Genomic DNA, 13,537 nt, shown 5'->3' with positions numbered 1-13,537 from the left:
CAAAACCTATAGTGTGTACCCATCTTTAGGCAAGCTGTGGGAATATAACAGCTCTAGACTTCCATCATTGTGTAATCCTACCCAGCTTGGTTTTGTAGCTTGCCAACTTCTAGAGCCGAACTTAGAATAATAAACGAGTACATTATATCCAAGTAACAAACCTGCACAAAACCATTTTTGGATGACCTTTTCAGCAAACCCTTCCCTGAAAAAGAGTCATGAAAACAAAGGGAAAAAAATAACTACAGAACTTGACGCTGGTTTTGGGTATAAGGGCTACTAAACACATAGCTTCTAGTTCACTCACCACCACATGGTAACGTTAGGGCTAGCGTTGTTTTGAAAATAAGTTTATTTAACCACATATCGGCATATACATAGTTCCTGAAACTTAATCAGCCCATAACGCCATCACCCACACTGGCAGGAATCCCTGGTAAATGTAACTGTGACAATTAGCTCCCAGAGGGTTACACCTAGCTCATTACCAAGACGGAATTACGGTTACCGCTAGCGCTATCTTTGCAATATCAGTTCCGATCCCAGGTGTCTGCGTTCCACAATGGCCACCAATCAGGAGTGTGTCTCGTCCAGCCAATCCGCAGGAGAGATTCCTGACGTGCCCTGACCCGGAAGCGGAAGTTCTGTGTTGGCGGTGCAGAACGGAGGCCCCGGGCCCCGAGGTGAAGATGCCAGTTGCCGTGATGGCGGAAAATCCTGTGTCCTTCCAGAAGCTTCTAGAGCAAAGCGAGGAGCAGGAGCTAGAGGTGTGTAACGCCCGACATGTAATACTGGTCTGCTAACTGGGGTGGTAGCATAAGACTCTCTCTGTATGTAGCCCTGTGGTGTCCGCTCTTCTCTCTCTGTACATGTTACCCTTAGGTGTCCGCTCTCCTCTCTGTTCATGTTACCCTGGGGTGTCCGCTCTCCTCTCTGTACATGTTACCCTGGGGTGACAGCTCTCCACCCACTCTCTGTACATGTTACCCTGGGGTGACAGCTCTCCACCCACTCTCTGTACATGTTACCCTGGGGTGACAGCTCTCCACCCACTCTCTGTACATGTTACCCTGGGGTGACAGCTCTCCACCCACTCTCTGTACATGTTACCCTGGGGTGACAGCTCTCCACCCACTCTCTGTACATGTTACCCTGGGGTGACAGCTCTCCACCCACTCTCTGTACATGTTACCCTGGGGTGACAGCTCTCCACCCACTCTCTGTACATGTTACCCTGGGGTGACAGCTCTCCACCCACTCTCTGTACATGTTACCCTGGGGTGACAGCTCTCCACCCACTCTCTGTACATGTTACCCTGGGGTGACAGCTCTCCACCCACTCTCTGTACACGTTACCCTGGGGTGACAGCTCTCCACCCACTCTCTGTACACGTTACCCTGGGGTGACAGCTCTCCACCCACTCTCTGTACACGTTACCCTCTGGTGACGGCTCTCGTCTCTCTGTACGTGTGACGGCTCTCGTCTCTCTGTACGTGTGACGGCTCTCGTCTCTCTGTACGTGTGACGGCTCTCGTCTCTCTGTACGTGTGACCCTCTGGTGACGGCTCTCTGTACGTGTGACCCTCTGGTGACGGCTCTCCTCTCTCTGTACATGTAATTCCAAGGTGATACCCTCCCATATGAAAACTTGGGGACGCTGCAATTTTTGTGTGCATGAAACTTGGGAGGACTGCACAACAATGGTCCATCTCTAAATACATTTTTTGGGTGGTCACTACAAAGCAATCTTTTCTTTGTGCTTAAAATCTCCCTCTTTGTTTAGCTGAAACATGGGGTCACTGCACTGCATTCTTCTATCTCTACATGCATCTTTGGGAAACTACACAGTAATCCTTTCTCTCTACATGGTACATGGGATGACAGCACTGCAGCCTCTGTATGCGTATCAAGCCCCAGAGTGGACATCTTCTCTTTGTACACTCTTTGTACATTAAACTTTGGGTGACAGTACAGCAGACACTGTGTATGAAATTCCAGGGGTGACAGCACATGAATTTTCTGTCTGTACATGACATTGGGGTGACAGCGCAGTAAGTGGAGAACTAGGTGCAGAATCCACCCCAATAGTATCTTACCTCTTTTGTTTTGTTCTTGTTTCCTGGCAGAAGACGTTTCTTTATTTCATATGATTACAATTCTAATGTCTCTTCCAAAAATGATATATTCCTTTTCTTCCTTCCAATGAGTTGGAAGGATGTGTGGATGTTGATGCTTTCAGTTGTTCTTCCTCCTCATGTTTATATATACTCTGTGAATTTTTGTATTTCTGTTATGATTTTCTTGTAATATTCTGTTGTACTAGTTTTCAATAAAAAAAAAAAAATCCACTGGGATAACTACATAGCACAACTCTTTAGGGGTAAGGGCATATTATATCTTTGCACACTAGAAAATGGGTCGACTGCATGTTCACCAGACACTGTAGACTGCACAACACCCTCATCTGTGTACACTAGACATTGGATTGGAATGATAGCATTAAACATTCAGCCTACCCTGCATTTAAAAAACTGTTGTGACAGTGCAATAGATGGAGGGTTTATAAAAACATAACTGTTAATTGCAGACAGATTTACATAATAAAAAATCAATAGTACACTTGGGAGTATATTTACTAAGCTGCAGGTTTGAAAAAGTGGAGATGTTTGCATATGACAACCAATCAAATTCTAACTGTCATTTTGTAGAATGCACTAAATAAAGGATAACTAGAATATGATTGGTTGCTATATGCAACATCTTCACTTTTTCAAAGCCGCAGTTTAGTAAATCTAGCCCTTAGTTTACTAAAACTGCTAACAACATTCATTTACAACTTGCATGGCTGTGGCTGAACATTATTGACAAGAACACATTTCAGATACTTTTCTTTAAAGTAAATGCAGTATAAATTGCAAAATCACTCAAAATATGCTTTCCTATGAATGTTTTCATATCACTTTTTTCACATTTTATTGAAACCTTAGCAATTTACTCCAAAACATAATCATCTTGTTCACCAGTGATATAAAAAAAATTGTACTTTTTGGAAAGTTTGATACAGCTATATGGTCCCTTTTTATTTATTTTACTTTTTTGTATGTTTATATTGTTTACGGTGATTTGTTTAAACATGGGATAGTAGCTCTTATGTGTCCAGTCTCTTACCAGCAATGGATCATATAACATCAATATGCAAATCTATTCTCACTGGTACAACTTTGTCATCAAGACCCCAATTTCTAACTACATCAATGTCTTTTTCAGGCCCCAGGAGGTATTGCTACCCCCCAGGTCTACTGTCAACTGTTATCGCTATACCTATTGCACAATGACATGTAAGTGTTTCTGTCTCCAGTATTTTTGTTTCGAAATTAATATTACTGCACTTAACTGTTAATGCTTTATCTTTACCAGGAATAATGCCCGCTATCTGTGGAAAAGAGTCCCACCTGCTGTTAAATCTGTAAGTTTTATTTTGTGCAATATCTGCTTCAAGCCAGTTAATGATATAGATGTAAAGATACTTAATCATAACCACTGAACTCTGGATGAACATTTATGTCTGGTGTGTGAGCGTATAATATATTCTTTGAACTATTTTCTGTTCGAGTAAAGTGTTGTACGAAAAGCTATGTCTCTGAGGATGGGACACAAGGTATACTAAAAACTGTTTAAAACAGCCCAGGGTGGGCATAAAAATCAATAAAAATATGTTAAATACTTTTACTACTTCACATTTTACTAGTTGGATATTTGCCTATTACTCCTTAATCTGACTTTGTCACTCTGAATTGTATGTCTTTCCTTTTATATCGTTATAACTGATGATTTGAGATATTTATGATGGGATCTTCTTGTTCTCTCCAGGCCAGTGCAGAGCTTGGTTGGATTTGGGAGGTAGGGCAGAGAATCTGGCAAAGAGAATTCCCAGGAATATATTCTGCCATAGCTGCCCATCAATGGTCTGAAAACATACAGCCAGTCATGGAGGCTGTACGAGGTGAGTGAATTCTGCTGCATTGCATATATCTTGTGGGACACTTACATCTTTTATTATATGGCTACGCAGGTAACTTTTAATATTCTATAATCTAACTATTGAAAGAGTAAGTGTGTGAAAAATCTCTACAAACTTACTCTGAATGGTGGTAGTCAGTGCCAAAGAATGTCTGATGTAAATGATAGGGTTTATTTCACATTCTGTTAGCTAAAGGGGATATTAACTACTGGCATGTGTAAAGGGTGAGAGATGATGATGCGGATGTTTATGCATTGCACTTGGTATTCCAGAATGCTGGGGATTTGGAGTTGGTAATTGCATATTATTAGTATTCCAGACAATTGTGTGTCTGTCAGACTTCTGGTTAATGTGCAGGATGAGGTGCTTGCTACAAATGTTCAGTCAGGACGCTTTGGGGCATATTCAATTGTCCGCATCACTCGCAAAAGTAACGCAGCGTTGAAAGTATTACCGTTATTACGGTAATTCTAACCCGGATTTCAGCTCGCAGCTCCCTGAGCTGCGAGCAGAAAGCCGGCGTTAAAGGTACCGTAATAACGGTAATCGTGCGCAAGCCGCGTTACTTTTGCGAGTAACGTGGACAATTGAATATGTCCCTTAGGGCCCAATTCAATTACGCGGCCTGCTCACTATTATCATTATTACGGTAATTTTAACGCATATTTTTGCTCTCTGAGCCGCGAGCAAAGATCCACGTTAAAATTACCATGATAACGGTAATACTGTGCGGGACGCGTTATTCCTAGAATAACACGGCACAACTGAATTCCCCCCCTTAATGTGTGTGGTATTCACTCTCATTTCACCTTTAAAATCTGACACTCCTAAAATATGTATGTTGCCCAGCTGCATTACAGTTTTTACCATGTGATCATATTGTTATGCTGCCTGTGTATTTCATGCGTGTTTACACGGTCTGCATGCATAGTAACGGTTAAAGAAATGTAATGTAAGTCTGACATACTGCACTGAAGTTTTACTGTATGTGTATATATCACAACTTGCTCACCTGGTCGTCCTGCTTGTAGACAGAATCTGCAGTTGTGAGAGTGGATTTAATGGTGATGTTTGAGAATTGCGCAACACAGAATTCTCAAAAAAAACTCCTCCTTTTTATTTGTTTGTTTTTTTCAACTAGTTTTCTTCACTAAACTTTCATAAACCTTCCTTTGTCTACAAAGTAGACTGTGCCGCAGATCATTCTGGGACATTAGTAAGTTATCGTCCTGAGACTGGAGAATTTATTGGATCTAGGGACATACCAGGAGAACAAGACTAGGCTCTGCACTGACTATATCCTGTCCAGTCTGCCAATAGCAGATGAAATGTATTGAGTGAGGCGTTAAGATGGTGATAACGGCCTGATATTAAATGTTAAGAAAACTGCTTTGGAAGGACTCTTTATTTATTTACTTTATTTATTTCACTCCCTGGTTAGCCAATTGCCATTGGGTTCATTATCTAACCAGGTTTTCCTCTCTTCTTGATGCAATCCATTTCGGTTTGGCGGTTAGTAATGATAGTTGAATGTTCACACACCTTGTAATGCCCACCAATTTGATAAAGCAACCAAATAGGCTGACCAGATCTGCAATAATGTTGCTAGCAACACATAACAAACTGCCAGCCAGTCATTCCGGCACAGGCTTCAGCACGGTCCCTGAGTGGTACGAAATGAGATGCAACGTACCTCTAGTGGCAGTTAGGACTGGTACCAAGATGGACAGATGTAGTCAACCTCAGATGTGTTCACCTCAAACAAACCTTTTTTACTTAACTGTGTCTAGTGCAGGGTGATGCATTTATACAAGACATAGGGGGAAATTCAGTTCAGCTACAAGTGCCATATAGGTGCTAGCAAAAGTCGGTGATGTTTTCAGTACTTAAAATACCCAGTAGTGTGCAAAGCTGCGCATTATGTAAGGCTCCTACAGGACCTTACGCTGAATTGAATTCTGACTAAAATATTAAGCTCTTACAAAACCAGTGAAAGTTGTCCTTTGCCTATTGGATTACACCTCTAAACTGTGTTAATGGGAGATGTTTGTTATGCATCAGTAAGATCGATTGTGGCACAGAGAAAACAGAATGGCTTTTTTCCATGTCTTAAAGGCTGCACTCCTGTACAGTTTACAAAGCTATGAGGGAGCTTCAAATGTACTGTTTATTTTACAGTAAGTGTTTGCATTATTGCTTATAATACAAGGTGCTTGTATGATATCCAGGTGTTTTACATTTACTGGCCGTCGTTATACATTCTATCTTGGAACACTTTCAGAATGAGTGAGGTTGCACAAGTGACATCAGAGTGTAAAGGGGACTTTTGTACAATGTATAATTCTCAAGTTAAGAGAAAAACTCAGTGCCCTGAACAGTTTAAGGAATTTATAGCCTGCATGAAGGAATCTTTTGTGATCAAGGAGGATCTGTGTGCTATGCAGTGGGTAAAGAGAGCAAGGGCTCAGATAAGTATGGATTTGGGGGAATGGGATGCTCCAGGGAATTTATGAAGACTCCTTTAGTAATGAATCCAGAGAGATTAAAGCAACACCTGGGATGTTTAATCTAAACAATGTGGAGACTTTGTTCAAATATAAATATATATATATATATATATATATATATATATATATATATATTACACAATGGGTATGGACGAGGAAGCAACTGACACAGGGGTCCATAAATGCCTATTTGAAGGCAGCAGTAAAAATCGTAGAGATTTTCCTGTACCTCAAGTGGTGAAATAATGTGTTCAGAAAGAAGTGGAGCTTTGAGGCAAAAATAGACACATCGGTAGCTGGTGTGTCGACCAGAATTACTATCCCTCTTGAAGATGGTGGTCTTCTGCCCATTGATAGAATGTTGGAGAGTTGTTATACAAATGAGATTTAGATTGTGGGGAGAGATACTTTATACAGATGTCCAAGTGACCAGGCAATACATGCTGAAAGGTATTGAGGCTATGCAGAGAGATAAAGATTTTGTGTGTGATGCATCTTTGGAAACCATTGCTTATTTCAGCAAGTACAATGGCAGTAGTGGTGATTAGGAGCGATCTTTGGTTGCGCTCTTGGGCAGCAGATGGTCAGTCAAAAAAAATAGTCTTGTCAATCTCTCATTTGAAGGGTCTCTGAACTTTGGAGAAAAGTTAGACTGCATGATACAAAAGTGTTTTTTCAGGGAAATCTAATAGCCTGAGAGCAAACTGCACTTGTTGGACAAAGTCAGTTTACATATAATTATAAAGGACAAAAGGATTTAGAAGCAAGGAACAACTTTGTGATTCCTACAGGGCATTGGAAAGGATGTGCTCTTTCTAATAAAGCCATTTCAAAGCCGATCAGTGCAGTAATTTATACAGGCATACAAGGTATGGGTGTGAGGTGCCCAGATATACTGAGAGCACACTCAATACAGGCAGTAGCAACATTTTGGACAAAAAGGGCCCAGGCCTCAGTGACAGCTTTGTAGAGTAACTGGATGGACATATTTTCACACCTTTCTTAGTCCTTATCATTTGGATGTCTTATCTTCTATTGACTGTCAGTTTGGGAGACATGTTCTCCACACAGCCCTAAATAAATTCATGTCTTTGCAGAATGTGTGTAATTTGTTCTTTGTAGCCCTCCCTACTGTATTCCCTGGGTACATCCCATTGTAAGGGCTGCCATGGAGGATTGAAAAGGAAAAATGCAAACAATGCTTACTGGCAATACCTTTTACTCAAAATACTCCATAGCGGACCAGTTCCCCACCCATTTGATATGTTTGTATTTCAGAGAAAGCTGGGGAACTCACTCAATGACATAGGGGAAGAGGAGGAGCTGCCTTATATACTGCCTGGTGGTGGTTTTTATCCTGTCTCTGCCTCAACTGAAAAGGGAAATCATTTTTTATGGGAGCGACATCACTAATCACAAAACAAAATAATATATTTTACATATATACACGTCACTTGTGCATGACACATCTATGTATAGAATAGTTTGGATAGAATGAAAAACCTGATTGCTACATTCTGCTTTTTCACCATTGTGACAAACGTCCCATGGCTTAAACAGGAGTTCTGATTTTCCATCTAGTTCAACAAGGGGAATGACTCTGAAGGTTGACATATGCCTGTTCTTATCACACTGGTAGCTGGCCCCTCTTTTGGTTTAAGAACCTAAAAAAGGGTTGGCATGTCATACTTGTCAGCGAAGAATGTAGTTGAAGATGGTTTACATATTATAAGGCAACAGAGTTAAACCAATAGGGCTTTTCCTGAAGTATGCGTAACAGAAGAAATGGGGAATCTATTCGGTATAACTGATATAATATATACAAACACTGTTGTGGCCACTAGAGGGAGTTGTAGTCTAATAAATATTGCTTTATACTTGGTGGTTGGGAGGAATTGCAGTATAGGTAATACCCTTGTGATTAATTGAATTGGATTGAACTGCAAAACTAACGACCTGCTTTATTCTCGCATGCTAATTTACAAATATATGGGGTATTTTTTTTTCTTCTTCTTGTCAGATGCAACACGGCAGCGTGCATTTGGACTGGTGTCACAAGCTTACACATCAATTTCTGCTGATGATTTAGCAGCCTTTGTTGGACTTCCTGTGGAAGAAGCTGTTAAAGGTGAGTTTTGTAAGATATAAATGCTATAGGGTTAATGTGTGTGTGCACGCGTAAGTGATGTAATGCTTAGAGGCAGTGGTGTCACATGACTTAATGCGATAGTGTTCTGCGCTGGAATATGTAACTGTCAGTGAAGATAGAATGTGTCTGTATATGAAGTTCCCTTTATGCCAACATCTTGCTATTTGCAATTATTTCAAATTTATCTACATGCTAACTTACACTGAGACTTGGGGCACAAAGGTAAAAATGGTCGTGCCTGTGACGTAATTGTTTGCAAACTAATAGGTTAGGCCAAACATGAAAACACAAGTTGACAGTAGCTTTGTAGAAGAAGTAGATGGAGGAGGTTTATAATGAGTCAGGGATGTAGGACAGGCCTCCCTAAAAAAGGTTGGTATTAAAGGGGCATTTAAAAGATGCAAAGTTGAGTCATATGGGAAATTCCAAATAAGTCTTAGCACAGGAAAGTTTTTTTTGCAGGCGTTCTGACCGGATCTGGCCATATGTGTACTTAGATGTCTGTCCAAATCTGAAAGATCTGGATGTTCAGCGCTCGGGACAAATATTTGGATGTGACAGAACTACTTTAGGTCTGCCAGGCAATGACCACATTCTGTGAAACCACGGTGCTCTTCTTTAAATGAATGTGTAGAAGTGAATAAGATAAATCGGAAATGTGCAGCCAGGACAATGAAGACCACTGTGTATGTGAAAACAAAAGAAAATCTAGTCCCACGCTCCGAAACAAACAATATAGAAATCCTTATGAGCCAGCACATACATAAATAGGATATTTTTTTTCTGCATAATATATACGTTGGACTTCTGATGACTGACCTAGGATTGACAGTCTTTTTCTGCTCATACATGCAGAAATTCACATCAAATTTAGGTATAAAATGGCCTTATTGGTTGTCCAAATGTAGGTGTGGGCACCTTTACACACATGGTTATACGTTAATTATATGTGTAATACTTGAATTTCATAGCAAAAGATTCCCTTGTGTACTGATTATCTTGGGTATTCAGGATTGTCCAGCTCTGTAGTCTTACCTGTATAATTAATTTATAGTAGAAAGAGTCTGACACAGCACTCAGCAGGGAGAGGCTGGCAAAGTTTAGCCTGGGGTGGGGGACTTGACTCGGCAGCCTATTAGGGGAAAAAAATGCAGGTAACCATGGGACTGGTCTGGGGGGCAGATGCCCAGCCTGCCTTTGGCATGCAGCTTTCTGTTGGGAGCGTAATAAAGAGAGGTACACTTGGAAAGCTCCAGGGAAGGTGTAAACGGATTGTTCGCACTGTGAGGGTGTTTTTTTTTTAAAAAAAAGCATATGATCGATAGAAGGCTAATATGACAACTTTAAAAAAAAATAAAAAAAAAAAATAAGAAAGGTAGTAGTTTGGACACTATAATGGGTAGACTAGATACAGTCATGGTTTTCACAAAGTTTGCTGCTTCAGTGTTTAGACCTTTTTGTCAGATGTTGCTATGGTATACTGAAGTAAAATTACAAGCATTTCATAAGTCTCAAAGGCTTTAATTGACAATTACATTAAGTTTATGCAAAGAGTCAATATTTGCAGTGTTGACCCTTCTTATTGAAGACGTCTGCAATTTGCCCTGGCATGCTGTCTCTCAACTTCTGGGCCACATACTGACTGATGGCCGCCCATTCTTGCCTAATCAATGCTTGGTGTTTGTCAGAATTTGTGGATTTTTGTTTGTCCACCCACCTCTTAAGGATTGACCACAAGTTCTCAATCAGATTAAGGTCTGGGGAGTTTCCTGGCCATGGACACAAAATTTCAATGTTTTGATCCAGGAGCCACTTGGTTATGACAGAGTTACAATTAGCAACATTTTTGGAACACTCTGTAAAACAAAATTATTATACACAAATTGTTATATATTTTTTAGCCCACACTTTACTTCCAATAAACAATGCATATCCAGATGATTTATATAATATTTGACTTTTTAAATACAATAGATTAAATTGCCCAAGAAGATAAGATTTTTATCTTTGTTATGTGAATGTAATATATGAAACGCTTCTAATTTATATGAAAGGTTTGAATGGAAATCTCATTTTTACTTTTCCAGGTGTCTTAGAACAAGGTTGGCAGGCCGATTCTGCAACGCGCATGGTAATGCCGAAGAAGCCAGGTGGGTGCCTCTGTAAGTTCAATCTAATTTTGGGGCATGTTATGCTTACATAAAAACTATATGTATGTAACTGCCTGAAATTGCAGATGAATTGTGCGCTCGGATAGGCCTGCTTTCTCCAGTATGTTTTGATACTATTTTTCCATGTAATCCTTGAAGTTGTGTTATGCTTATTTGTGACATTTGTTATGGACTCAGTAATGTTGCTAGTACATACTTTTGCTTATTGACTGTCGGATTTGTGAAGTCATTAAAATCCTGTCAGACTTTTTTATTTTAAGGAAAAGCATCATCTCAGAATAACGATGATTAAGGTCACATCTGCCTGCACCCCCATCTAATCCATCACTAAAAATAAAACACTCTGTCTCAGGCTTTCTGGGCTAGAGGTGGAACAGCATTCAGTGTTTTGCCTGCAGTTCTGTTCCTAATTTCCTAAACCGCTGCAGGTCTGCATGGTAACACAGTACATTTTGGGTGGGAGGTTCGAGTGACTGTTTGTTCTGCTTTCCACACAGATTCTGCACCCCTGTCTCTGATCCCCAACGAACAGCAGCTGGCTAGACTCACCGACTACGTGGCTTTCCTAGAGAACTAACGCTCCCTCCCAGCCTGACATCAAGAATGTGCAAAAGTTAGGCAGAGGGGGCATTCTCCACACTTCATAGCCCGTTCTTCTAAATCCTCCGACTTAACAATCACTATACTCTTGCAGGCCAGGCACACTCCTCATCTTGTGAGCTGCACTAGGACTGAAAGGGTTTGAGGATGGGAGAAAGCATCAAGACGCAGACTTTGAAATTTGGCTTGTGTGGGAGTTAACTACTTTGCTGCCAGAAAGGCCTGCAGTCCTATACATAGTGATATACTCTGGCAAAAACAAAAATGGTGTTGGCTATTTTAAGAAGGTTTAGCAATAGTTATTAACTTTGATTCACTCTAATGTGCGTTAATAGGTTACAGTTGCCTGTTTTGTTTGAGTTAAGACTCATGCAGTGGAAAAGTCTTAATGGAACATCCTCTTATAGCAGTTTTCCAGAGGTGAGTTTTTCCAGTCTCCTTACTAGTAGTGGAATATATTAGCATATCATTTCCTCCTAGTAATTACAGACCTATGGAACATTCTGTAAGTTGTTTTCACAATGACACTGCATGTGTCACACTGATTTTGGACATTCGGGTGTCTCCATTTCCAGGTCGGTCCTGGTTTAACCATATACTGGACAGTCCCTATACACAAAGCTTCACAAAGTTCCTGTCATTGTAAATAAATAACTGAAGCTGGACAGAAGCAATGTAACCACCAGAAATCTCTCTTGAGAATACAGTCAATGCCCTGGTTTCATGGGGAACCTCCAGTGTACTGCTGCTTAATGTAATGGGAAATGAGTTACCACCAGTAAAAGTCGTTGTATGTCCTGCCTCATCCTGACATGGCAAATGGATTTCTCCAACAATTGATGGGTTTTTACAGAGACCTCACAGAAGATGTAATGTATGCACTTCAGGGTGATTATTACCTCCAGACACTGCATGGAAATTACAGCGGTGTTACGTTTGTCACCCTGCAGCCTGATATTTAAGGCCCTTAATGAAGAACATGACAGAATAAAATGTTTATTACACAGAAGAAATGATTGCCTGTGGCTTATTTCACATTGTTGTTTGTCTGTTTTCTTTTGACCAGAGCAGCTTATTTTTACTAGTTTTGCTGTTGCTTTGTCTATGGCTCTCTACACTTTTGTGGACAGATCAGTAGGCATAGATTTACACGCAGTATTCTATCAGCATGGAAACACTCCCAGGCAGCAATACACTGTGACTAACCAGCGCAGCTGTTGCTCATGTATCCTGGTTAACATCCACAATACCATGCATAAAACAGCTAATTTTTTCCTTCTAGGGGCATATTCAATTAGGTGTGGGTAACGCGCAGAGTGGGCATTACCGAGGGTAATACGGTACCGCAATAACGCAGATTTTCAGTCTTATTGTGGTGCTGCGGATTACCTTCTTGGGCTATTCCGGCGCTTAGCCGCGATGCCCACACCAAATTGAATATGCCCCCTAATATGCAATAGGTGTAGTCTGTTAGTGCGATTATATACTATTTACTATTGTCATTCTACTAAGATGCTCTAGCATTGCTGCTGGAAATCAGGCGGGTGAGCTATGGTCTGGAATAAAGGCATATTTTCCTTATGTGCAGTTTGAGGCTGCACAACAATGGCAGCAGTTTGTAACAGGATACATTGACATGTTAACTACATGTTCCCAGTAGCTAGAGATGTATGAAGGAGATGGGGCAATGGACCATCTCTGCCTGCTTGCCCCGTGATCAATGCTACAATGCTATACCTCACTAGGTGCGAAAGTAGCAGTACTGTAAGTATTATATCTGTAACTTTTGTGTATCCAAGTAACATCCCATTGCTTCTAGTCCCAGACAACTCACTCTAGGGGTGAGTTTTGGAGTTACATGCTAGTGACAAGTTCCAGTTTCATTCACCCACACCAAAATCATGCATAATTACTTTTTTTATACTATTATTTTTGCTTAATACTGTGAGGCAACTGGGTCACTTGGTTTATTTTTTTATATTTCTAAACAATTTTACTGTATAATTAAAACACTTTCTGCCACAGTTAGATGAATGTTGAATTGAGGATAGATGTTGGTACAAGTTAAGGATTAGGTTCAATACTTCA

At 40.5% G+C, this 13,537-nt stretch overlaps 1 protein-coding gene across 2 annotated transcripts; it reads left to right on the top strand.

Moving 5' to 3' along the window:
• The first annotated feature begins 610 nt into the window (after positions 1–610).
• On the top strand, positions 611–12,478 carry COPS8 (COP9 signalosome subunit 8). Of its 2 annotated transcripts, none has more exons than XM_075180387.1 (7): positions 611–767; positions 3,269–3,339; positions 3,419–3,467; positions 3,872–4,004; positions 8,550–8,657; positions 10,766–10,828; positions 11,347–12,478. In XM_075180387.1, exons 1-7 carry the CDS (start codon positions 690–692, stop codon positions 11,424–11,426), a joined length of 582 nt encoding a protein of 193 aa, XP_075036488.1. In that variant the 5' UTR covers positions 611–689; the 3' UTR covers positions 11,427–12,478. The 2 variants fall into 2 exon arrangements, with proteins under 2 accessions (XP_075036488.1, XP_075036487.1); XM_075180386.1 differs by having other exon boundaries at positions 619–767; positions 10,766–10,840.
• Positions 12,479–13,537: the final 1,059 nt, after the last annotated feature.

Source organism: Mixophyes fleayi, chromosome 7 (assembly GCF_038048845.1).
Source record: "Mixophyes fleayi isolate aMixFle1 chromosome 7, aMixFle1.hap1, whole genome shotgun sequence".
Classification (NCBI taxonomy): domain Eukaryota; kingdom Metazoa; phylum Chordata; class Amphibia; order Anura; family Limnodynastidae; genus Mixophyes; species Mixophyes fleayi.
This window is presented reverse-complemented; position numbering and strand designations above follow the sequence as displayed.

Bases quoted from the DNA above. Each gene is read 5' to 3' on its own strand.
- COPS8 (XM_075180386.1), top strand. From the start codon at position 690: ATGCCAGTTGCCGTGATGGCGGAAAATCCTGTGTCCTTCCAGAAGCTT. The intron at 768-3,268 runs GTGTGTAACGCC...TGTCTTTTTCAG, and splicing joins GCGAGGAGCAGGAGCTAGAG to GCCCCAGGAGGTATTGCTAC. The intron at 3,468-3,871 runs GTAAGTTTTATT...TGTTCTCTCCAG, and splicing joins TCCCACCTGCTGTTAAATCT to GCCAGTGCAGAGCTTGGTTG.